The 27,360-nt window shown below is 42.4% G+C and overlaps 1 protein-coding gene across 5 annotated transcripts in view; it reads right to left on the bottom strand.

Moving 5' to 3' along the window:
- XYLT1 (xylosyltransferase 1) overlaps window positions 1-27,360 on the bottom strand; it is a 173,130-nt gene that overhangs the window by 74,468 nt on the left and 71,302 nt on the right. For all 5 annotated transcript variants that reach the window (XM_064672903.1, XM_064672906.1, XM_064672902.1 and 2 more), the window contains one exon: window positions 11,082-11,610. In XM_064672903.1, the coding sequence (XP_064528973.1) occupies window positions 11,082-11,610 (529 nt within the window). The remainder of the gene's footprint in view (window positions 1-11,081; window positions 11,611-27,360) is intronic.

Raw genomic sequence — 27,360 nt, 5'->3', positions numbered from 1 at the left:
TCCCTTAGGGGACTCAGTAAAAAAAAGTTATTGTTTTGTAACAAAATTATTTCCAAGTCTCTTTATAAAAAGGATTTAAAATCCATGTAAATACCAAACTAACTGTAATACCATCACCACCATTTTTCCTCTCTCTATATATCTGCAATGGAGTTAACTCAGACAGAGAAGTCTTTTTCACAATTAGTCTCTGTAGGTCTATTAACAATTAATCTCAATCACACCTCTCCTTAGCCATTTGCTTCTCTGACAAGGTGGGCAACTGAGCCAGGCTGGGTTCTCCTGTCCAGCTTTCCCTTCTGTAAGGGAGCATATTTCTCATATGCTTCTGAATAAACAACCAAAAAAGTGACTCCCTCTTGGGACAGATCTTTAAACCTGCTCAGAGACTCACAGTGAAATTCTTTCAGAGCACCTACACCTCAATCCCCCTGCAAAAGAGAAAGTACAAATGGGTAAAACATATATTGCAGTAAATTTCTCTTTTGAACTTCCCTTTTCCTCTCTACTATTCAGTAAATTGCCCAGAATGAATCATAGCCCACAAATAGATGGAGAACATGAAAATGTATGGCTCTGTTTAGTCATACTACTGTCAAGCTCCACACTATTATGCAGCACAGTAACACGCTGCATACACAGAAGCTTTCAGTCTGAAAGTAGCATGATTTCAAATGCTCCACTGCACAGCAGCATCCACTGGCTGGATGGAAACCTTCATTTGCAACCAAATCCACAGGTGAGTAAGCAGTGAGACTGCTTAAGCTGCTGTTTACAGCCAGTCATGAACAAAGGTGCATTCTCACCAGGGAAGTGCTTCTCTGACAACTTTTAATGAGTTATAGAAATTAAGCAAGACTTCAACAATACACTCCCATCACTATGGGCAAGAATGTCTCCACAATAGAGACACAATCACCTTTCAACAAAGAGAATGATTCAAGCAATTATATTCTAGTTACACAGAGGGCTGCCTTGAACTTCAGGTGAGCAGTGAGGCTTCCAATAAGATTTGCAGAAAAAGTCCTTTTGACTAACAGCTTTTTTTTGTGGTGCTCCCTGGCAAGACCTACAACTGCTGCAGACTATTAGGAGAGGTCTAGGTTAGATATTAGGAAAAGGTTTTTCATCCAGAGGGTGGATGGGGACTAGGACAGGCTCCTCAGGGCAGTGGTCACAGCATCAAGCCTGACAGAGCTCAAGAAGCATTTGGACAACAGTCTTAGGTGCATGGTGGGATTCTTGGGGTTTTCCTGTGAAGGGCAAGTGGACTCAATGATCCTTGAGGGTCTCTTCCAACTCAGGACATTCTTTGATCATGCCACAAGGACAACTGGTCATAAAAGTTAGAAAACACAAGCCAGAAGAATCAGCAAGGAAGTGGGAGATGAGCTCTGCAGATGAACTTCTTCAAGCTGATCCACACAAAGATGTGATATACTCAGAGTATCATAAAGATTTTATGTTCAAACTTACAAAGCTGGCCCCCAAATCATCATCATGACAGAGTCAGAAGGGTATCCTCCTACAAGAATCCTCACTGGCCACAGTAGTAGGGAATAATGTAAAGTAAGGAGAATGGTGTCTAAATGAAAGCTTTTGATTCATAAGGACAAAGGCTTTTATTTATAAACTCCTGTCTTAACTCAAAGGCAATATATTGCTAAGAAGAATTTGTGAAGTTGAAGTTATCACTGAATTTTACTGCCTATGGAGAACATGGTTCCTCTAAAACACAGGCAGTGTGTATGTGCAGTGATGATGAACAGCAAATCTGAACCCATGTCTGAACCAAGCCTGTACATGGTTAGTGATGTGCTTAGTAGGTACCACCCACTCACGACCTAAATGCACCCTCTCTCCTCAGTCTAGACAAAGCACATCATCAGGAGGTAGAAGGGCCTTTCTTCAAAGTCTTTAGCACCCAGAAAAGTTGCAGCAGCACAGGAGAAGCTGATGTGGCAGGGAAATGCAGACACTGGAGTACAGTCAATTCTCTCCAGACAGCACTGCCTGCAGAAGTCTGGGTTTCATCCTGAGAATCATATTGAGAAATTCTGTTTTAAAAGGCAACAAGCAATTCAGTCCTTCAGAAGGCATCCTACAAATTTCACAATTTGAAAGTACATACAGTTGCTATTCAAATTATTTTCAAGAAACTGTAGTGTTTGAGTTAATAGATAATGATTTTCCTGCTGTGTAATTCTGCTTTTTGGCCTAAATATCCCATTGTTCTTACAGTGACATCCATGGATGAAGACAGACAGATAAGCACTGAAACAAGAGATGGTTGAGATGATTCAGCTGCAGCAAGCTCTAGGAGAAAGGACTGAAAAATTCTTCAGCCTCCCTGGAGGCTGGTGAGAAAACAAGAGAAGAAAAATGATGGACTTTTGCCATGGGCCTTTCAGTAGGGCCAAGACTTTAAACAAGTATTTTATAGTAAAACTGTAAAATACTTCAGAATTTATTGTGCATTCAATTAAGCCTGTTGGTGACAGCAGTAGCTACTGGGGGATGGGAGTACTCTGTTCTTCCTTACAAAGGTGCCAATCAGGAATAACTAGACACAACTAGATGATAAATCAGTGGCATACCATGGATATTAAAATAGAGTGAGCAGGGAATCAGGGCTATTCACTTCTAACGTGCTCTCAAACTATCAAAGACGAGCATTTATTTGGAAGACTAAATATACACTAAGCAATTTCAAAATCCCTCTCAAGGTTGCTCAGCTACAGATTCTTGTCATTCAGTTTTTCTATAGAAGTCATGATTACCCATGGAGAAAAAAAGACTGATGTTTTAAAACTACCTTCTGCATAAGAAATGTTTGCAGCAGAAACAAGTAAATTATGATTTGGAATTTAAAATGGCATTAATGTCCTGTAAGATTGGCTTCATGCCTAGATTGCTGGAATTTTAATTCAGAATAGATCTCTTAAACAGCTCTTCCTCATTTCCAAGGAAAGACATTACAAAACAGCCACCCATCTCATAAAGCTCAGTGACTCCCAAAACACATCAAATAAATGTAGATTTTCAAAAACCTGCCTGAAGTGGGGTGCATTCCCTTTAACTATGTACTTAATTCTGTAACAAACTCTGTAAAAAGTTAAGGTATTTGTTTGAAGAAGCCACACCAGAGGAAAATTCTTTGCCTCAGCTCAGGATGATGAAATTAAATGTCAATACTTTCCCCCCCACTTAGTAATACAGTCAGTGCCACTGGCTTCAAACTAAACTCCGACAGCCCTGACCTGCAGACAGGAAGGATTTCTGGAATATAACACTTCCTCAGTCTCAGAATAATAGTTCATCAGCTGTAGATTCTTGTGAAAATACAGTACTACTTTGCTAAGTAATGGTATTTCCAGAAGTGCAATGGTTAGAAAGGTAGAGCTGAATTTGTGCTCCTTGTGTCCTTGGTGACATTTTAGGCCTAAACCAAAAAGCAAATCTGAAAGTTGCTGTTGCTTGATTACAATTACTGTGTAACATTGACATTCTAACACAGTTTTGTTCTGGTTGCAAAGTCAAATTAGGAAAGAATATTACATTGAGATTGCTTGTGCAACCTCAACTCAAGCTAAGTTCAGCACTAATGCACAAATGCCTGCCTAGCTATGCATGAAATTAAGATAATTAAATGCCGTGTTTCCTCTTAAGGGTCTGTCGACTAAAAACACCATAATGAGTTCACTCCAGAGGTCCAACACCTGTTTTATATGAAAATCATCATGTTTCCAGAATGGCTCAATGTACTACAGGTGGAGGTTGGGTTTGGTGGATTTGTTTTGGGTTTGGTTTTTTTGGTCCTTCTCATTCCCCAATCCCCCGTCCCTCTCCAGCTCGTACAATTGCACCAACAATTTTCTTTAGCCACAGTTGTATTTGACTTTCCCCACCAATCCTCTGTCCACACATTTCAGGATCACTGGGAAGCATTAACAATCACTTAAGTACTCTTCTGTCATCTCTGTACATGCACAGTAATCTTTATCAAAATATTCACTGAGCTTCTGCTACCCTCGTGCTCTCTTCCCAGGAGGTTTGCAGCGAGGACATACTTAGCCATTATCCTCTCCCACGCCTGCCCACGCTCCCCCTTTAATGCTCCATGAAACGATATCATTTTCCAAAACAGAGGCTTGGTGAGAACTGGGACTGCTGACCATAAATTTTCCAGCCCTTCTGCCCCCCATTCCTTGTGTCATGCACTGCTCTCGGCATTTCCTTGAGATGCCATTTCCTAGATGTTTTTCTGCAGCCTGTCAGGGACCAGCTCTGCAGCCTCCACATCCACAGGTGTTCAGACAGGCCTAACGTGGAAAACGTGACCAGACACCAGCATCGCGTGAAAAAAACAACAGGATCATCAGTCTGATCTCATTTTCCCCCTTCTAAACTTGCAGATGATCTAGACAGGAGTTGTCTGTACTTAAATGAAAGGATTAATTGTCATAGACACCCAACAGTTTTCCCCTCACTGAAATTTCTTCTAATCCCAAAGCTGAAACTACGCAAGACAGCGCTGACAGAGCCAGCCTGCGCTCACAACGGCCTTTTTTTGAAAGAAAAATCCCTGAGCTCTGCAAGACCACAAGCTCACACATCCTTAGAAACATCAGTCCCCTGTCCTCAACGTTGCAGCTGTCCCAGAGAGGTGGGGAGGTGGAAAAACCACGTCACCCTAATTCGGGATGCCACAAGGACATTTCTAGCAATTCCAGTTCCCTTACAAGGTGTGCACACACCTTCCTTCTGCAAAGAAAATTGTCCAGTTTCTGACCCACTGGTCAGATGCAGCTTCTAAGGATAATTCATTCATTTAGGCCCTCCTGCCACGGAACAACCCAGCTGTGAGCAGGGGGAAGTGTTTTGTAGCTCTTACATCAAGGCTGCCCCATCACTCCCTTCAAACGACCAGAGGGCATTGGTCACCCACAGCAAGGCTGGCAGACTGGTGACAGGGGCTTATGTGCACTTTGGGTCCCAGCACTGACATGAACTTTCATCACTTAAATGATACACTGCATTATTACTTACATCCTAATTTTAACTATCCAAACTTAAACATGTAAGTACACAAACTTATTATTAAAAATCTGAGAATCACTGGCCACAGACATTCTACCTGAGATCTCATTTTTCTCCTTGAAGTGCCACAGCTTCACTCATTTTATTAGAGTAGGCTCTGCTTCACACATGTGAGGGGAGAAACACATGAGTTATTTCATAAATTCATTTCGCCTAAAATGCAAATACTGAATCTTGAAATGGCCCTTCATAATGAAAGTAGTGCTGTAAACACGGTTTCCAGAGCAGTACACAATCTCTGTACACGGTGTAATTACATCTCAGCATTCTGCAGAATACCAGTGTATGGCTTAAATGCTATTAATTGTAAGCAGTTTTGTTCCACAGGATGTTGTTCGCCGATAACTACTCAATTAGGGTTATTTTGCAATTAGTCTACTCACAATAAATTTATTGCAACCAGAGTCATCTGTGGTGCAGCAAATTAAACCGCTGTCTGGGCTGCATGTGCAGTGGCTCTTGCAGGCTCCTTAAACCCTGTATAGCTCACCACAGTGATTTTGTCACACTAATGGATTAACCACACAGAAAAGCAGCAGCAGCCAATGTCATTTGGAATCCTGAAACCAGCAGAAAAAGACAAATCTGGGGTTCAATGATCTGTAGATCAAACCCAGCGAGTCCAAAAATGCACTGCCAAACACTTAAAAGCTAAACAAATCAAATGTCTCTACATCACTGTGCATGTGCACATGCATATTGAGTGGATGAAATCCTCTATTTGCTTAGCTACAGGTCCCATTCTTTAAAAAATTTTATAGAGTATGCTCTCATTTCCATGCCTTAAAGAACAGCTCTGCTCCACCCCATAAGTATTTGGCATCTCAGTGGCTTATCCTCTCCCTCCCTGCGAATCACAGCTCTTTCTGTTGAGTGCCTTGAAGTAGTCAGGTAAAAACACTATAGACATTCAGATTGCTATTACTTGTGTGTATTATTCAGTAAACAGAGCTTCAGAGCCCTTTTCTCTCAGTTTGAAAACCAAAAGGCTGTGTTTTCTAAAACGAAATGGAAAATTTTCTTCTCAGCAGCCTGTAAGAAGCTGAAAGCTCTTGCTTCGATGTGCCAGAGCAGCATTATCAATAAGCAACCAGGGAGAAGGCAGTCTGATGAATGATGTGGAATGAGGGTAGCTTGATTATCTTCCTACTTTATTATAAGCTGGGTTTACTCCACAGAGATGAAGGCAGTGGTAAACCTGTTTGATTTAAAAACTAAGAAAAGACAACAGAAGAGCCAAAGGGAAATAAATCAGGCTCACTTGAGGCCTTCTGCTTTCCTAGGGACTTTTCTTTCACCAGAACTACATCTTAGAAAACACCCCTCAAAAAACCCTGCTACATACCTTTAGTCTATCTAAAGTCATAGATTTGGGTCAAGAATAAACCCAGTTGGGTAATTAATGCTAAGGATTAGGCCAGAGTCTCCCCTAGGGATATGGCAGTCCAGAGGAGGTGGCCCAGAGGAGCCTGGTGCAGAAACCACTTGGCACGGTGGCTACGATGACTCGTGGATCTGGAGCCAATGACTAAGGAGGAACTGTGCTGCATGTCCATCCAGCAAACTTGCAAGGCAAGGGATTCAGAGCTACAAACTACCACCATCCACATGGAAGTGAAAACCAGAGAACTCGGGGACTGAACCCAGCCAGTGGGTCAGCAGCTGGGCTACTTCCACTGCAAAAAGAAGACGGTAAGCAGAAATCACAACTTCAGTATCATGTTTAAATGTGGAGTTGTGTAACTGTAACTGCATTGCTGCCCATTGCTGTTGTGCAGCAATCTCTGCAGTCGTGGTCAGGGTCACAGTGGTCATTCTGGGACTGTGCTCCTGTCCATGGTAATATGAGATTCTGCTGGCAGCAGATCAGGTCACTTGTGCTTTGTCAAAGAGAATTTTATCTAGGTACAGAGGGAAGCTTATTTTAGAGTCAAGAATTCACATTTAAACTTCTGCTTCTTCCCAGTACCCCTGCACAAGAGGAGGGCCATGTGTGATGACAGACAAAGAAGGGAGGCAGCTGGTCCACATCCACCAACAGCTTTGGTGAGCAGAAGCGAATCTGTCACACCACAGGAATCAGTGTCCCCAGTCTGGCCCGTACAGGACTGGGCTGACGGTGGCCCCCTCAAGGAAAGGATAAGGCTGCACCTAAAGCTTTTGACACCAATCTCCTATTCCATGGCATTTGTGCCCTGTTTTTAGGACCAGTTTGCTGGGAAATGCCATCTCATGTGCTCTGCGAGTCAGATAACTGGTAAAGCTGCCCTGTCCTGTTTTGCTGCTTCAGAAGCAATGTCCTTAGAGGGACTGCAGCCCCCAGAGAAATAACACCTGCATGTCGAACAAGTAGTGAATATCATGCTCTTGGCTTACAACAATTCTTTCTTTTATACACTGAAGATAGTTATAATCAACTTCCTTTGCCTGTTGCCTTTGGAAACAATAAAATATTTAAAAAAGAAACAGCTTGTACGATCCTGTTCCCGTTGATAACCACCCAAGCGAACATATCACTTAACATTTATGACAATCCAATTGGATGGAGTCATGCCCATGACTGATAGCTACACTTAGCAACATCGTGGTTTTGATCAGCTGAGACAAGATCCAAGGGGATTAAACAATGGATGACATCTCAATGGAAACCACAGCACTGGGAACGTGTTTATATGTTGGGATAATGGATGAATGTGCTGCTCCAAACACATAAATATTTATACTTCACAGCTCTGCTGAAAACAGACAGGAAACCTTTTTTCAAACAAAACTGAAGGGAACAACACTCATACGTTGAATACAGACTCAGGCCCCCAGTGTCTGACTTTTGCTGACAAACAGCATGTAGCTTTTTTAATGCATGAAGTAGCAAGACCCCCTGCCCACACCTCCCCCTACCAGCAATCCTAACAGTGGGGTGTCTTATATCCCCAAAAAGCTGATGGCCAGTGCTTCAGAAACATCTCCTAACCAAGTTCAACTCCTTTCAAGGACCCCCAGAGTTGATGAAGTCACCTTTGACGAGGGATGGAGCCACCCTGTGAGTGAATGACAGCAGTATTTATGTTCTACACTGGGAGGAGAGAGATGGGACCACAACACTTTTAACTCAGATAATTTATCTTGAACAGAGCTGTAAAATTCAAGGGACCTACCAAGTTCTATACATCTAAGGTCTTCCAGTAGGCACTGGACACCCTTAGTTTTGGGGTTCCCACATGTCTGTCTTGATAGCACTGTATTCAGACATTTGAAAAATGACTTCAAAGGCTGGATCTCTCTGTAGGTTTGATGTCCCAGTCTGCTCGTGCATTGGTGCTTCCTGCATAAGTAACTCGTGTCCCGTTCAATATCCTGCTGCATTATCACTTCCCCACAGCAAAGCTCCCAAAACAGCTCTAGAGTAACCTCATACAGAATACAAGAGGTCCAGACTTTCTGTAAGGAAATCTGGCAGTTGAAGTGGTTAACTTCAGCTGTCAGCATGGGCAGTAGAAAATAACCTTGAGGCAAAGAAAACATCTTCCACACATGTCCATCTGGCTAAGTTAAGATGCCTCTCAATTATTCTTTTCAAACAAGTATCATTGCCTAAAATAAAAAACTAAATGAAACTCTAGCTGTGCAAAGCTAAAAATTTTACACACAGTCTTTTTACACTTAATTTTTTTAATGTGATATATATCCATATCACATGAGTTTTGCCTAAATTAACCAGAGTTGGACAACTTCTTAATTTCTCTAGTCATGTTTGTAGCTCCCAGGTTTCCTGAATGTTTTACTATGTCTTATTACAACTGAAGCATTTATACCAATGTCCTATGTACATACATGCTGAAAGGCTTCAAGTGTAAAATGAAACACTGTACTTGGTTCTAAGACCACATTATTATCCCAGCTGCAGGGCATAAGAGATAAAATCTGTATTTAAAAAAGAAGCAATAAATATTTCTTGAGAAACCTGTTTATAAGAATGGCAGTTTTTTAAAACTTCTGGAAAGTCACCCCGTATCCCTGGGAGACAAGATTACCAGGCAGGGGATGGAATCATAGGTGTGTGCAAAATTGCACAGTTGCAGTGTGCGCCCACACTGATGACAATACATCTTCCAGCTCCCTCCAGGATATCACTTGCATATTTGTATATGTGATGCATTCACTCTACACAAGGTATATAGCATCGATTACATTACTCAGACATGTCCTTGATCCCAGAAAGTGTAGGACAGTGTCTGCAAGGTGCTGACCTCCATCAACAGACCAGAGCTGACTGTCCTCTCATTAGGGAGGAATAGGGAAGGACAGCAAGGACATGTTTTTCACCATGAATTCCATCTTTGGCACCTCACTGGGACCTCAGGGACACCCAGGGGTACTCACTGATGCTCAGCCTGTCACTGATGTCTGGTTTTGCTAAATTCTTAATTCTCTGCTGTCCTTTTTATCTCCTCTTCAACTTGTGCTGCCTTTGTTGTTTCTCTTCCCATCTTCCCACTGAACACTAAGTCTTCTACCTGCTCCATGAATTCTTGGTCTCCAATGTTTGCCCATCCAGCTTAAAAACTTGGAGTATTACCATGATAAGAGAGGGAGAAAAAACACCAAAAGAGACATGGTAAAAACCAAAACAGAACAGCCACAGACGCATTGGGGTGGGGAATGGGGTGGTCACACCATTCATCCTGGTAACATGCACCATCTAAATTAAAAACCTAAGAATCTTATTACACGGAGATGCGCTTGTTTGGAAACATTCTCTGGGGCACCTCTTCTTTTCCACTGTCTGTATAGGGAATTTAACCTCCTAATTTAGGCAATAGCAACATGGATCATCCTCTCCACCACACTAAAACCACCTACAGCACCCACTGCTTTGTGATGGTGCAATAAAGAAGTACTGTGGGGGTTAGTGGATGTAACTAAATATTCCTAATGAAAGAAACTAAACATCCCCTAGTCCCAATGGCTCACCACGTTTACTCCATAATCTCAAAGCAAGACCTATTCTCTAGTTTGTAAAAGTCCCTCTGCACTTTCAGCTCAGCCAAAGGCATCAGCACATCCTTCTGTGCATGGGCTGAAGTGCCACTTACAGGGTGGGGACTCTGGACTGTTGTATAAACAAATGCTGCTGTGGATAATGTTGCTCCTTGATCAATACCCACTTTGATCAACTGATCAATGCTTTTTCTTTTTTTAAAAGGCACTTTGCTCTGTGGGGAGCTTATAGCTTGACGAATGGTGACACATGAAGCAGTTTCCGAAAAGTAGGAAAAGGTCAGCTCAGAAATGCAAACTGACAGCAAGCTGAGAGGTAACTTGTGATCTGATGGCATGGAGAAACCAAAGGCAACAAATCAAAGCTTGGCTTAGGCCAGCAGAGGTAACTGACTCTCTACAGCAGTGATTTTGAAAATAACTTTTGCTGATTCAAGAACATTAAAAATAGAAGTCAGCCACAAAATTGGATTTTCCCCATGCTTTTGGAAATTTTTTTTTTACTATACTTCTGATAATTACTGGGGTTATCAAAATGCTTAGGGCTCCACTGTGCCAGAAAAATAGCCATATGGCCATAAATTGGTTAGCATAAAGCACCAAAATTCACAATGGCTGTTCCCTGATCACTAAAAAGCACAAAACTCCTGCACAGAATAACCAGACTCTGGCTAAGAAGTAAAAGTCTGGTTAGATCTAAGAAGTAAAAGAAACAGGAGTAGCAGCTGAATACCCAGATCACACTGTGCAATAAAAATGTGGAGGAAGCGAAAAAATATTCTGTAGGAATCTACCAAGGATCTTGTGACATCCATATAATTCCCTGTTTAAAACACCGCCAAACCCTCCCTCGTTTTCATGGGCTAAGTCCATCACACATTCCTGCGATAAAGCCATTTTTCTCATCAGAAGGCCATTTCAAACATACAGAGTCCTTTCCCCGAGACACTGTGTTATTTCTCCTTCACCATCTCCCAACTTACCCTCCAGGGCACAGAAACGTGTCACCTTCTCCGGCATCAGCTTCCCGACCTTGTGCTGACAATACACGTCCGCGATCTCCTGGCGACACTCCTTAGACTTAGCGCGGGACATGGCCGAGATTGCCTCTTTGCCCGTGACCTCACACTTGGGTGGTTGGTCGTATTTCAGTTCAGGGGAGCTGTTTTCAATTTTTTTTAAAAGCTGCTCTTTGGGAGACCTGTCAATCTCCTTCAGATTGTTGTTGTTGTTGCTGCTGTTTTTTCCGGGGTGTTCACTGAATTGCACCACCTCATTGGAGTTCTTCCCCAGCAGCAAGTTCTCCTTCATCTTTTCCTCTTCCAGTTTCTTTCTCAAGTGCTCCTTTTGCTTGCTAAGGGGTTTTTTCACCAGCTCAGACTGGTGTTTTTGCCTCTGAGTCCTGGGAGCAAAGTTACTGTTATCAATAGTTTCAAAGTCCTTGGGGACTGAATTTTCATTATTGCTGTCTGTTCGCATTTTCTCTTTCGGTCGGTGGGAAAAATAGCCATCCTATAAATGGGGAGAAAAATTATACTCATCTTACTACAATAGTCATATCCCATGCATTACAAGCATTTCTTACATGACAACATAAATCAATTACAATCCAACATACTGCAAAAAATCCCCACATTAGGGTTCACAGCAGAAAGGCAGAGCTAAGAAGCTTCTGAGCTGCCCAAGTCACCCACAGGGGCACTCCCTTCCTCACTGGGCCAGAGTCTAACTCCCATCTCAGATGGAGCAGGGGTGTTTTACTCAGGTTTGTGAGCAGGGATTAACCAGACACTTTGCCCTGACACCATTAAATATCTATGACAAAACTCACACAGGTTTCAGTGGAGCGAGAGCAGGTCCTTCAGTGCTTTCCTTCCCTCCTTGGGATAAGGACTGCAGTTTGGTATCCCAGGAACTGCCCCATTCCTCTGCAGAAAGCACCACCTGACCACAGGACTACAGCCTGACCTTTCTTCCACTGAAGTAACTTTGCTACAAACCAAACCCCTCCCAATCTTATTTTTTTCCCCAGTTTCTACATACTAGAACTTCAGAGAAGTGTTCCCATCGGGTGGGTGCACTGCAGGCTTCCTGCAGGTGGGAATCTGTGGGAGCAACAAGCCCTGTGTGAGCAGCTGCAGACACTTGGGCTCCCTGGGAGGGTCAGAGCCAGGCTCAGGTGTTGGCTCTTAACCACCATGGTCCTCTTCTCCACACTGGGTACTCTCTGATAAATACACAGCCCACAATGTTGCAACATTTAAAATATATCATATAAAGGAAAAGGAACAGACCATGGAAAATATCTGTCTGCAGCAGAATAAGGGTTTGCTTCACAATTTCACCCCTGTGATAGGTGGAGACCTATTACCACGGGAACTTGTCCCTGCTCATCAACAGCACAGGTGTTGATGTTTACAACAGCAAAGAAAAGGGAGGATTCTCATAGACTGTGAGAGACAGCAGAGAACAGGGCAATCTACTCTAGAAAAGATGTGACAGGCTAGAACACAACCAAGGGGCACCTAGGTGTGTGTATGACTATCAAATGGGACAGCCAGGGGTGGGTGAGGCTGAGCTGCCTTCACTCCAACCATGGAAATCAGTTCTCAGACTAGTGGGGGACACAATTTTTAGACCCGTAGACCAGAAACATCTCCATTTCTAAAAGTGATCAGTAATAGATGAAATGAATGATGAATTGTTATTAAAACATCTGAAGACAGGAGTATAAATATTAATGGACTTTTTGAGTCTGTCCCGTTTCCTTTCCACTTGTGGAAGACCCAACCAAAAATTAGAGGCTGGGAAATGACAGCATCACTAATGATGACTGATGGGATCATCTTTTAGCACCTGTGAATCACATTTTGTATTCAAAACATTTTACCAGCATTAGCTAATTCTTTCTCACACCTCTTCTGGGAGGAACTAAACAGTGAGGGTTTGCAGAGAAAGGAGAGGGAGATAATGACTTATCCAAGGCCAGGCAGGAAGTCAGTATCAGTTTGACCTCTGCAGCTCAGCAATGAGAAATGTTTGAATAGTTTATTCATTAGAAGATGTTGTTTTGTAAATGGATGAAGTGATTCTCTCTCCATGAATATGTTCAGTTTGCAATTAGCTTTAGCAGTCCAACACAGAATACAGAGGAATTAAAAACAACAACAAAAACAAACAAACACACAAAACCCCCTGGCAACAACTCACAAACCAAAATGCAAACATTTTTCAAACAAACAATATATTTCTAGTTTAGGGAGAAAGATTTTTTTTTTTTTAAAATTCAAATTTTAAGGGCACACACGAAATTAAATTCTTTTTTCTGTCTTTTTTTTTTTTTTTTTTTTTTTTAGGAGAGGAAAAGAACAGCATTTAATACAGAACCACAGATTCATTTAAGTAGAAAAAGACTTGTAGGCTCGTGGACTCCAACCATTTCCCCAGCACTGCCAAGTCTACCACTAAACCATGTCCCCAAGTGCCACACCTAAAAGTCTTTTAAATCCCTCCAGGGACTGTGACTCCACCACTGCCCTGGGCAGCCTGTGCCAGGGCTTGACAACCCTTTTCCATGATTAAAATTTTCCTAATATCCAACCCAAATCTTCCCTGGCACAACTTGAGCTCATTTCCTCTTGTCCAGTCACTTGTTACCTGGGAGACAAGACCAATCCCCACCTGGCTACACCCCCCCTAAATCCCGATCTGTACAGCAAATGCATCTGTATAAAAGGGCAAAGAAGGGAGAGGAGATGTTCACTGTTGGTTTTTTTGTGGTAATTGGAGTTTGACAAAGTGTCAAAAGACGAGGTGAGGGCCCGTTTCTGTTTCAAACACCATCTGACATAATATCTGTGTGGTGTTTCCATCGGGATCTTTACTCTCCATGTTACCAACCCTGCGCCCAGGAGTGCTGGACAAGCTGTGCATCTTCCCTGGGACTGCCAGAGGCTGCAGCTCCGGGCTCTGCAGCAGAGATCCCACCTGGCTGGTGCACTACGCTGGCACAGAGCAGCAGAAAGCTGTGAGGAAACCTCAGCAGAAAAAAGCAAAGCAAACAGCAGATTTACTGGTGTGCAGTTCACCTCTTTAAACTGTTTTCCTTCTTCAAGTGCTTTGCCCCCTCTGGGAAATGCTTTTCCAAGTCTACATGCTGGAATCTGAAATAACAAATGAATTCTAAATGCTTCAAAGGCAGACACAAAACGAAGCTCGGCTGTAACTCTTCCCTGCCTGCAGGGACAGTGAACACGACAAAACCTCCCCACAGGAGGACACCCAGTGTCTGCAGGGACATCTCTATGGGAGGAGCAGGGACTAAAAATAAAGCAGGGTCTGTACAACAACCGTAAAACCAAGAGCTATAGATATACATTGAAAAATAAGGACATGTAACAAATACCCCTGTTGGACAGCGAAATCCACCCTCACGCAATCCCACACCTGTTGGTGCAAGTGTAAAATGCCACAAAACCAAAAACCTCCACCCACCTCTAATTTGCTTTTCTCTCTCGATTGCTGTCACCAAAGCCAAGCATGATTGTTACAGTATAATGATTTCAAGATAGGCTCCAGACATGACAGCAGAACGCACACATTTGCAGTGCAGAGGAAATGAAACTCAGCACTCTGAGCTTAGAACAGCAGCAGCTGCTGACAATAAGTTGTGTTCATTTGTGAAGTTCAGGGGTACAAACAAAAGCAGCACATCTGGTTTTCAGCTGCCTGCAGGAAAATGGGTTTTACTTGCTCTGCAGTATTTTATTTTTACAGTGCTGGATTAAATGCAGACTTTGTCATGGATGTCTGAGACATTCAAGACAGGACAAAGTCATCTTGCAGAAAGATGATCTGGAAACCAGGCAATTCCAGTTCTGACAGTACCATAGTACAGACATCAGTGGGTTCACCATCTAAATCATCATTTTTCTCAACTTTTATCTATCTGTTAGTAGCACCTCCTTATCTCTGTGCTTGCAAATCACTGAAAAAATGGAAGGCTATCCCAGGACCAAATGAGAAGCAGAGAGCCTACTAATATAGCCTGTATGTGTCTACAAAGATGAAAGGATTATTTTCAAACCAACACCAAACACTGCTATTTTTTGTTTTGTATCGATCTCATCCAAAGAACACACAAAAAAGTTATTAGGGAAAGTACCGTTTTGGTCTTTGCAACAGACCAAATCTCTCTAGAACAGACACAGATCAGAGGAGGATCTATCCAAAGTCAACTCATTTGAGAGGCTACCCTATTACATTACTCAGTACTATAAGGTGTCAAACACAACACATGCCACCCAAGAGCACACATTTCAACTGTGCCTCTCCTACAGTCCCACCCTCTGTCAGTTTAAAGCCCTTTCCTCTTGTCCTATCACTCCATGCCTTTGCAGAAGTCCCCCTTCAGCTCCTTGTAGCCCCTTTAGTACTGGAAGGTGCTAAAAAGAAATCTCTGGAGAGTTTCCTTCACTTTGCAGCACCATATTTCAAAGATGAAGTGTGACATCGTGGATGTGTATCATCGAACACAGATCTGAGAGAAGGATTTCCACAAACTGAAATTTTCTGTCCTAACTTCATCAGAAAACACACAGAGAGGTTAAGTGCTGAGTACTCGATGGCAAGAGCCCTGTCAGGGAGAGTTTTAATGACCGTGGGGCCTCTTCTGTGCCTGCAATTCAGCAATAACAAGCAAATTCTCTGAAACTGGGAAAGAACAGTCTGTACCCAGGAGTGTGCATGAGATCACTGCCAATTACATACTGATTGCCATTGATGCTAAAAATAATATTACAACATTAATGCAAAAATAACATTTTAAGCTCAGAGCCATTTTATGTAAGGACAGAGTTTGAATTCTGCTCCAAATTCTGCTGCTTGTTGAACACGCAGATCTTAATTCTCCAAACTCCAACTTTAATGTGTTTTATTAAAGTTTGTCAAACACAGCGTGTGCTCTTTGGTATATCAGCCACTATATCTACACTGATTGAGGGTCTGGAGCTCAGGTAGTGTGAGTTTGTTTGAATTCAAAGTCCCATCTATCTCAGGAAGGAAAGCCTGTGTTTCTGCAGAGACTTTGCAATCTAATAAGAAAACCATGGAACAAATTGCTGCTGTAACCTACTGCAGACCCAACAACAGCAGCAATTCTCATGTAATCCTTCAGGTACAGTTCTGTATCCTGTGTGCTAAAGGCTGGAGGTTAAAGGCTATGGCAGCAATACTGGCCAAGGAAAAACTCTAACATGCCAGCACATTCTCTGGGGGTATCCTGCTGTAAGACCTGCAGACACTACAAAGCCATCAGGTACCAACTCACAGTTTCCCACCGCCCCTGGAAGGAGTGCTCTGCCAACAGACAGGGATTAGGCAATGACTGCTCATTTTTGCAATGTGCAAAAAGCCAACACCAGACCAATTTCAAACCTGCCTTCTGAGAGATAACCTAACGTGCATTTAAATCAGCAGAGACTCAAACACAGCAGACTGGTGTGCACCAGCTCTGCAGACAGCAAGGGGATGCTGAGGGATCTGGCTTGGGACACCAAAGCCGAGGGGAAGAGCCCACACTGTGCAGGTGGGCACTGCTCCAGCATCACCTGCTACACACCTGCAGAAGCACAGTGCTGTTAGAAGGCTCCTTTTGTAGAGGCTTTGTATGGAAAGTTAAAGAAAACCTTAATCAGTTCACAAAGGCACACAATAAGAGCTTGCATTTATCTGTGAGAGATGTTCATTGCATTGTACAGAGCATTTCCTCCTGACAAAAAGAAAATGCTCCATTCTCAGGAAAAGTTATTCATTGTACAATTTCTGTATCAAAAAGTTCTATAAATACCACCCAGATGGATGGACCATGTGCAATCAAGCCCTGAATGGTAAATGCTCACAGTTTCAGTTTATCTGACAACTGATTTTCTCTCCAGCATGGAAGGATTTGCTGTCTTTTTGTACTGAGAACATATTCTCATATTCTTCCCTTGGCAAAGCATGGTACCTTTTAAAGACACAGTAAAACAAACCAAAAATATGCATATACATACATTGAGCAAGAACAAAACACACAGACCTTCCTCTAAATACAAAGTACTGGACGTGCTGGCCTTGAGGGCCAGGTATAAATCTAACACCTGTACTACAAAAACGTACGTATTTTTCCTCCTGTCACATAACAGAGCACATCAGAATTATTGACCTCATGTGAAAATATGCAGTGACTGGGCAGTCATGAAGGATCACACACAGCTGAGGCCTCCAGAGCTGGTGCAGGCACTTGTGTCCTTCCTGGGGTGAGCTGTGTGGCTGCAGGACCCAAACCAGCTCACAGGTCCAGGAGGTGGGGAACAGCTTCAAAATCTGCATCGTATGTCAAAGCCTCAAAGAGACCCGGTCAGCTTTTATGGGACCATCTATCTTACCTGTCCTGTGACCAAGAAGAATTTAAACAGCACTATGAGAAGATAATTAAAAAAACTTTCTGTTCAATATTAATCACAGCTCTGTGACATATTATTTTGCACTGCCTGTTAATTATTCAGTAACGACACCTTCCAATTGTCAGAAGATGGCATCTCTACAAGCAAGGACTGCTGCTGGATTAAATCTGTTTTTCCTGCTCTTGCCTTTGTGCATTTGAGGACTGTTTCTTAGTTGAAACCAAAACCTTTTGCCTTCAGAACTACAAACTTTACACTGTGGTCTTGAGAACAAGAGCAGAAATTATAAATATTCCTTATGCTTCAGTGGGCTCAAAATCTGATTTCATCTCATTTTTTTTGAAACAGCTGAGCATCCATCTCCCCTGGCACACAGCTGAAGAAACTTTTCAGACTACCCATTCCACGGGCAGCTACAGGCTGCCAAAACAAAGAGCATGGCAAATTCAGCTCCATGGCTGGTTCCCAAATCCATCCTGGGAAGCAGCTTCACTCAAATCTCCTTTTCTGCAAGAGTCCAAGAAAAAACATCTTTCTCCATCACCGTAAAGTAAAACCGCAGGGCATTTTCCTGGAAATGTCTAAATGCTCCCTGTTCTGCTAAATGCATACAGAAGGATGGTCACCATCAGACAATAATTAAAGAAAAATCACAGCAGAGAATTGCTGAGGTAGGTGGGAGAATGGGTTAGATCCTGCCTCTCTTCCCACTGGCAGACCAAGTGAGCCCATTCCCAGGATGATCAAGTGTGTGGGGCTGACACACCCCTGGCTACAGGAGCTTTGGGCACCTCCCCTGTGTGCTGCAGCCCACCAAGGTCCAGAGGCTGAGCACCACAGCAGGGATCATCTCCTGTGCTCAACAGCACAGATTTCAACATCCTTCAGATCCTCATTTCAACAGCTCAGAAGGCCACCGGGTGAAGGGAGGTGCAGTCCCAGGTAGGGCAGGACCCTGCCAGTACAAAATGAACTCTGGATGCAGAGCTCACCCCACTGTCACCTGTCCTACCACATCCACATCTGTCAAACTACAGAACCACCACTACTCTGCCTGAAGTCATTTTGCAGCCGCACAGATGCAGAGCAGATACGTTGCCACAACCCCAAAACAAACAAGAAATTAGGAACTTTAATCGAAGACGTGGCTGATGTGCCACAAGACCCTTGGAAAATGAGTACTTTTGGCAGGTTTGAACAATAGCAGGGCCAAGGAGAGCAGATGGAGGAAAGGCAGCAGATGTTAGTTATATTTTTCCATATGTTTTTCTGCTTTGCTGTAATAAGTACATTGTACTTGAATTTTCAGTGGTCGAAGACTTGTGAGAAATATTTTGAGAGAAATTTGTTACTTTATGCCTTTCACTAAAAAGGGAGATGCAAAAGGTGAAAACAAGTTTATTGACTTGCAAGCTGGTAAAGATGAAAGATGTAATTAGTTCAAACACAGTGCTTTCTGTTATGTAAAAGGATTTTGAGAAAAAGCAATTGTTTGGGTTAAAAGGGGGATTCTGATACTTGAAAAAGCACGAGTCCTTCAGGTTCAGTGCTAACAGATACTTACAGGCACAGTTATCCCAAAACTACTGCAACACTTGTGTTTCAATCCAGAGTAACAGATGGACCACCACAAAGTGCACAAGGGACCCTGTGCTGGAACATCTGCATTGGTAAGTGACTGTTTGGAGGATTATTTTTCCCTTCCTTTTCAAAAATGTTGCCATCCATTTTTTTTTTCCTAAAATCAGTTTCAGCAGGGTGTTCCAAAACACTCAAAACAACATCATAAAAACACCATTAATAGAAGCTGCTTTTATCCCTTTTTGCGTACATACACTAAGGGAGAATATTCTGGTTTGAAAACAAATGAAAACAGCTTTAAAACTTTGGCTGCTTTTCTCAAGAGTTTTTCTTTTTTCTTTTTTTTTTTTTTTTTTTGCTAACATGTGACTTACTTTCAGAGTGATTTAGATTAGGGAGTAAAATAATATTGTATCTCTCAAGAGACCAAACAGATTTTCACATTTGTTCCATCTTAGCACAGCAGCTGTATGAAAAACCATATAGTATCAACAGTAATGTAAAATGTTCATCTGGTTATTAAAAAGTTGGGAATACTGCTAGAGGGAGCTGTGAAAGCACATATCCATAGTGCTTCAAAAATTGACCACTTTGTTTTCTGCTAATTTAAACTTCTCAGGAAAGTTTGTACTTAGACACCACAGACTAGTCAAATCTATCCAGTTTGTAACAGAACTTGATTTATAAACAGTAACTGCCCCCACTTTACACATATTGTTCCCTTTCAAATCACACTCAATCTCATTAAGACTCCAGACTCATGCACAAGCCCTTCTCTTGGCAAAGGTCCCTTCCAGTCCAATTCACCAGGAACAGCAACACTCACTCAGGGCAGGATTTTTTGCCTGTATACACGAACACACACACACATTTTAATGTTTCCACCTCTGCTTTGCATCACGTTTAGCTCTGCCTGGGTGTGGGCAAAGGAACCCATCCTTCATGACACAACACACTGCTCCATTCCCAGGGGAACGAGCCCTCAAAAGACTGTCCATCTGAGCAACTATCCTGCAACATTTACCAGCGTTTTTAAGCCTTCTGGATTCATTTCAGCTTAACCACATCTTTAAACAGAATTCACCACAAAACTAGGAAAGAGATGAAGGACTGGCCTGACAGTGCAAAATGCAGCTCCTGAGGAAGCTCAGGAAAACCCTGGAGGTTTATTTTCTTATAGCTTCTTCCCAAGAGAAGGTGGATTTTAAGAGTCCCTGCAATGAACAGTTGAGACATGAAGGATCTTACAAACAAGTCAGCCCTTTCTCAAGGGAAAGATTTAACTGACTTTTTATATTAATGTCTATTACTTTGTGGTCTTTACACAGGACCCTTGGACACCTGAAAAGCAGATACTAATGCCCCACAACTTCTTAGCAGGCATAGGGCTGGTTGTGCTGTTCTCTCTTCTTCCTGAGAAGAGTTCACCCAGGGGATGGCATGACTGGCACAGTGCCTGTGTCTGCACAGGGCTGGGCCTTGGGCTTGCACACAGGCACCTTCTGGGGCGTGGGACAGCAGTTCAGCAGGTAAGGTCAAGACTGGTGTATCTACACAGCTGTTTTTCCTGATGACTCTAAAAGGAAAATGTGAGATGTTCTGTGTTTTTATCTATCACCAAAGAGTACTGCTTCATTATGTGACAAAGGAGCCCCAAAGAGGTAGTATGTAAATAAATAACACAAAATAAGAACAGGAACAAAGCTCAGTCATTTGAATGTTTAGAATATGGACACAATAACCACACTGAATACCTGTTATGAGCCAACCTGTTAATTTCTTTTTTTTAACCTTCCCCTTCTCAGTGACCCACCCCATAAAAAAGTAACACACCTAATCTGAACTGAATTCCTCTGCTTTCATCTCCATTTCTTTCATGCAAAATTCAGCCAATATAGATTTTATATCTTTCAGAGCAGTAGTAAACACTTGAAATTGCTTCCTGGTGACTTGTTATTAACTAGATTCCAACTAAATTCATCAGGAGGCCTATTCCAACTCCAATCTAAACAATCTTGAGCAGCCCAGGGTGAATTGCTAAGACACACAATAGGATCTCTGGCAGCTATAGAAATTAAACATAATTAAAATATGGATGGTAGAAACCAAAGACACCCTCACATACAAATGAAAACATCCTTGTAAAATACGGTCAGTTTAGCACAAACGTATTCAGCCTTAATTAGGTAGAAAATCTATTTAGATGAATACAATGGAAAGAATAATAATGAACTTCGGGATTACATTTTGTTACTCGGAGGGAAAAAACAACACAAATAAATGGGAAGTAATTGGACCTTATTTAATAGTCTCAGACTATCAGCTTGAACAACTATAATCATTAAAGACCCTGCAGTGATCTTCTACTGATAAATGTTGTTAAATCAGAATTACAATACAACAAGCATGAAGAGCAAAGCCTATTAATATGAGCAGCACTAAAAGAAATAGATTCATTCACATCTGTTTGCACCAGCATCACAAGGAGTCTTTGAACCAAGCACACAGAAATGAAAGACCTCCACGTTTCCTCTTGTTTTGGGTCAGACTGAAAGACAAACACTTCCACACTTACTGCAGGGGGACTGCAGATGAGCAACAGTTACCCACTGCTGGGTAAGTGGCAACACAAAGTTTGGTATCATGGGGCCCCAATGTATTATCCTGTATCTGTTATTCAAAACAAGTCAAACAGACCCTCTCGTGCATGCACAGAGCACTGCTACCAGACCCTATGGACTGGGAAGCCACATTACTTCTAACCCATTCTTCTCCCTGCCTGTTCCCCTCAACATCAACAGAGAGAGATGGCAGGATGGAAAGCCTGTCTCTTTTATGCTTCTTTCTCCAAGGCCTGCCTCTGCCTCAAGGTCACTATCCTCATGAGTTGCCCTTTATCTGTAAGGACAGATACATCTGCAGCTCTTCCTGAAGCAATTCCAAGGAGAGACAAACACACCCTGTGTCCCTCTAGTGATGGGAGCAGAGAAAGGACTGCCCATTTGCAGGCTTTGGCCCTTTGGTAGGTGCTTTCTGTATATCCAAGAGAGAAGACCACCAGTATCATATTCTGTCTGATTACCTACTGCCTCTCAGTGACATAATGCTGATATGAGATGCAAATTCACCAGGTTTCCAGACTTCAGGTCCCTGTGCACATCTGCCAGGCGGCAGATTGCTTCCCATGGAAGCAGCCTGGAAAACCCACGGACGCCTCAACACTTTGCTTGGAAAAGCCCCTTGAGGTGACACATAATTCGCTTTCTGAACCGCAGGGAGTTTCAGGAGAACAAGCATGGGAAAGACTCTGACACACAGCTCTTGCCAGCTCCCCCGCCGCCCCCAAGCCGGGCAAGCCCCGCTGCACAGCCGGGATGGCACAGAAATGTTTGCTCGAGCCCGAGCTGGCCAGAATATCAATGCAGCCCAGCAAAGAGCTCAACGGCAAACAGGAAGGAGGAAAAAAACCCTCTGACACAAAAGAAACAAACGGCCGGAGATGAGCTTTCCCAGCAGGTACCGCATTGGGATTCAGAGCGCGGCGGTACCGCCGGTCAGCGATCCCTGTAGGGGCAGCTCCGCCGGGAACGGGCGCTCTGCATTCCTATCGCTTCCAGAGGCAGGGCCGCCGGTTATTGTCAGTGGATCTGAAAGTGTTGCCCTTTATTATTCTTTATTAGCATCAAATTATGTTAGCCGAGCAGATCTGAAGAGATCTGATGGAAGCCGAAGCCCGCTGTAAATCCTGATGTGAAAGGATGCATTTCGCAGGCGATGAAAGCCGAGAATGAGCTGTCGTCTTCACTTAGTTTAATGCCTGTGTTGTCCTTTATAACAGCAAAAGCCTTCATCAAGAAGAAACAACGAGCGGTTCTGTCTATGGCCCAGATCCTCACTTTATGCTCAAATAAATTTTACATTCCTCTGAAAGCAGACTTTGAATGACTGTTAAAATGTATATGGGCTATTATTGGGTCCCAGAGTTAGTTGCTCAAGGAACTTCAAAAAGAGCAGACTTAGGAATCTATTAGGCAACATTTTCTCTTTCCGTTGAAATCTCTAGAATAACGAATGCCTTGTTAAAAGCAACAAGATTGTTATCATCCTTTACCCTCTGACTGAGTGCATGAGCTGGGCTGCTTCCAGTAAACAAGTGGTTTGTGATAATTTTATAGAAGTGATTAAAATAAGTAAAGAGTCACTTGAATTATTTTTTCCTTCCCAGTTTGTGAATAAATATGGGCTAGTCGGTCAAAAGTCCCTGCTGACACAGAAGATTGCAGCAAGACAGTAGTGGCTGAAAAACTCCTATTCACCTTATCTGCCATCAATTGTCCATGGAGAGAGGGAATGACAATTACAATGTTACACAACATCTATAAACACAAATTCTTCTCTTCTGTACAGTCAACAAGACTGTTCCCACGTGTAAGTGCATTACTTCAGCACTGGTTTTACAAATAAAAGTGAAATTCTGGCAGTCCCCACCCAGAAGTCAATGGACAGGAGAAAGCCAGTCTTTTGCTGCTGGCAAGCCACATCATCCCCACACAGATCCAGCATGTTCACCAACAAAAATGCATGGACAGAAAGAAGTGAATTAAGTGCATTTTTAAATGTACTAAGCAACAAGATTGCTTGCAATGCCAATTATTCTATGAAATGCCCGTATATTTTAATGCATTCTTCTATAAAGAACCAATACTTCTATACAATATATTTTCAGATATGTAGTGAACTGGCTCGCATAGAAATTTCTGAAATTCTAAACACACCTATCAAATGGAAATGGCCTCCAGGTATGTACTAAACAACAGAGTGCTTAGCAATAACAAAAAACAGGATGACATTGCACGAGAAATTTGCCAAAGAGCAAGTTTTCTCCTTCCCTTGCTCCTTACACCGCTGCTTTTATTATATAAAAATACTTTTAGCACAAACTGTGCAGTAGTTTTGTGCAAACCACGTGCAGAGCAGTGCACACAGTGGGGACTGGGCAAAAGGATGGGATTCAGAGGAAGCCACTAAAACAACAGAGGATGGATCTGTGCTGTGATTAATCTCCTCACTATCCCTCTGTTTAGGAACTCAATGAACTTTTATAGGGTTCAGTTCACTGAAGAAGGAGGCACCTAAGCTGGAGCACTTCCCAAGCACGTGGGATCCACCACAAGAGCAGAGATTCCTCATGGGCTGTTGCTGCAGGAACAAGGTTCCATTGACAGGGCAGTAGTTGGAACTAAGTAGCCATAACCAAAGCAGGAAAGTATAATTACTGCCACTGCTCTTCCAGGCATTTAAGGAGGTTGAGCAGGGGAGAATGGTGAAATGAAGAATACCCAACACCAGAAAAAACCCATGCATGAAGTTTGATAAAAACTAAGTCTGAACAGCCTACCCATTGCATCGAGGGGTAAAACCCCAGATACACAGCTCAACATGCAGGGAATGGGCAGAGCCAACAGTGCCAACTGCAAGGCAACCATCTGACATGAAAAACTTAATTGAAAAGTGTTTGTAGGAAATTGTTTAACACCAGTCCTCTTGACTGTCGCCCTGATGTTCATTAAGTAAAAATAATTTAAAAAAAAAATCTTTAAGAAGTGGCATTTAATTACTTATGGAATGTTTTAATTGCTACGACAAAGCAGTGGTTATTAATTACAGATCACATTAATACAAATATGATCTCATCATGATCATTAGGATTAACTTCAGTGATCTTGTTCACCAACACGGTGTCTTCATATTTAAAGTAAAATGCCATTAAAAAGTCATGGGAACTCCATCATTAATGTGCAAGCAGTGTAATCTTAATTTCCTTCTGCAGATACTGAACTGAGACCAACCATGCAAGATTTTCCAGTATGCAAAACAACTGTCACTTTTCATTACAAAGAATATGAAGCAAAAAGAACACTGAAATAACAAGGCTGAAACAATTTTCCAGATTTAGAAAATGCCATGCCACACTTCGTCTAAGAGCACTTTTTTCAAGGGCTAAATTTTCCCAGGAATTCTAAAAACAAGATGTAATGTCCCTTTGTTCAGAGTTCAGTTCTAGGCTGGCAAGTAAGCCCACAACAGACTGACTATTCAACATACCTCTCATGCAGATCATGGTACAACCTCAAGTGTCTGGCAGATTTTAATTATTTAAGAAAAGCTGACTGAAGATCAGTGCAATTGCCAGAGGTTAAAGATTTTAGTTCTTGATGATACAAAAATGATCAAGCAGATTTAGTGACAAAGTGTACAAAAGCAAGAGTAATGCACGGCTCAGAAAAGGGAATTACAGGGGAGGAAAACCAACCTTCAGTAATAACTTATGTCAGGCAAGTGCAGGCTATGACATCAACACACGTGGACGTGAGGGTAGACAGTCAGCTTTCAGAAATGTTAAATAAAGGGCCCAGACCTACAAGATCCTGAGCATTTTACAAAATCAGGCAAGAAGGAAGGAAAATATAAGGCAGCTTTCTAAAATGTAAATGTAAAAGTATAGGTAACAAAAGTTATATGCACTCATCAGGACACACATGGTATAAACAGTGAGAAAGAATGAGTTTGATAAATATTAAGATTATTCTTTAGAAAATATGGACAGTTTAAAGAAATGAACTCTGGGTTACCTGTATTTAACACTTAGCCCTCAATCTCCTTCAGACTATAATTTGTGACCTGGTCTTGAACCTTGCTGCTGGGCATCCATCCTGTCAGATGCCATCTATGGCTGATACAATGAGCTTTGTGTTTGTCTTTTAATCTTATCTCTCGGCTTCTGCTTTGGTGTTCAATAGTTCACCTTTTGTCTGATTGCTGCCCTTGCTCAGGTTCCAACCTTTGCAGAGCTGCAGACCTGTCAGACAAGGAACAAAAGACTCTTTTCTAAACAGATAAGGGAACATAAAAACAACCACGGGTCAGGTTCCACCTGAAGTCAGGGCAGGGGCTGGATTCTGTGAAGTGCTGTCAGGATGAGTCAGACTTCCTCATCTGCTGACTTGCTGGTGAAAGCAGATGAAATGTCCCAAAACTTTTCAGCCCTAAAGTTCTAACACAGCTTCAGGCAAGGACCAGAACACCAAAGCAAAGGACAACTGCACTGTTTCTCCACCCCACTCGGACTATATCCACCTAAGCAAGGCTGCCTCTTGTGCCGCTGGATCGACAGAGTTGCATCAACACGTAGGCCTCGGTTTTGGCAAAGCTCAGGAGCCCAGAGGCATACTGGGACCAAAATAGCTACCAGTATTTTCCAGTCCTTTGTCAGCAATGAAAGTCATCAACACTTCCAAGTCTCTCCCTATTAACACTTGAGCTCCACATCTTACCTCTTCTTTCTCAGAGCGACACAACAAATTGAGATCAACACTTGGTTTTCTTTTTCTCTTACTACTCTTTCCAAAGTTTGAGAGAAAATAACATTTTCTCACAAGAGTTTAGTAGTTTAGAGCTAAAGGCTTATTAGTCAAACCACAAGTGATTTGAGCACAAAAGAAAACTCGGATTTGACATTTCTAGCCGTTAACTCCCCGGGACATTGTTGCGCTTCCATTGTTGTCGAAGCGCTGGAACAAGCTTCAAGACTGCACCATGTAATGCTGAGACTGGCTTTGCTGAGGGACCCCATGCTGCAGAGTGCCTGAGAGACAGTCACTGGAACAATACAGCCCCTCCACCAGGGTACAGGACATATGAAGTGAACCTGAAGGTGTTGGCCCACAGCCGACACAAAGAGCAGATTTAAGTGGTTCTGCAGCCACAGCCACGATGTTGGTATGATGGTAGTGGGGGTGAAATCAAATGGAAGTCACTGGAAAGGCTAAAAGTGTCCTAAACTAAAGTAAATCATTAAGTCTTGCACATGGTGCCACTCCAAAGCCAGCTAACTACAGCAACAAAGGATTTGACAAGGTCTACCATGCATTTATTACTCCCACAGTGGGGGACATGGTAGTTTATAATGTTCAAGAAACATGTATTTTCATCTATTACAGGGAAAATGCTTCAAGGTTATTCTCCCTGCGTGGTAACACTACCTCAGTGTTTATGTAGATCTTCTTTCACATATTAATCAAACTCTATCCTACATATATGATGGTGGTCTTGGAAAGACAAGAAAGACAAGGAAGAAGCCTTCGAAAATGCAAGCAGACTGCATATATTGTTTAAAAGAAATATTTTCATATGTGTAAAATAAATAGTTAACCAAGCAATTCACAGTCAGGATAAA

This window comes from Pseudopipra pipra, chromosome 16 (genome assembly GCF_036250125.1).
Source record: "Pseudopipra pipra isolate bDixPip1 chromosome 16, bDixPip1.hap1, whole genome shotgun sequence".
In the NCBI taxonomy this organism is placed as follows: domain Eukaryota; kingdom Metazoa; phylum Chordata; class Aves; order Passeriformes; family Pipridae; genus Pseudopipra; species Pseudopipra pipra.
This window is presented reverse-complemented; position numbering and strand designations above follow the sequence as displayed.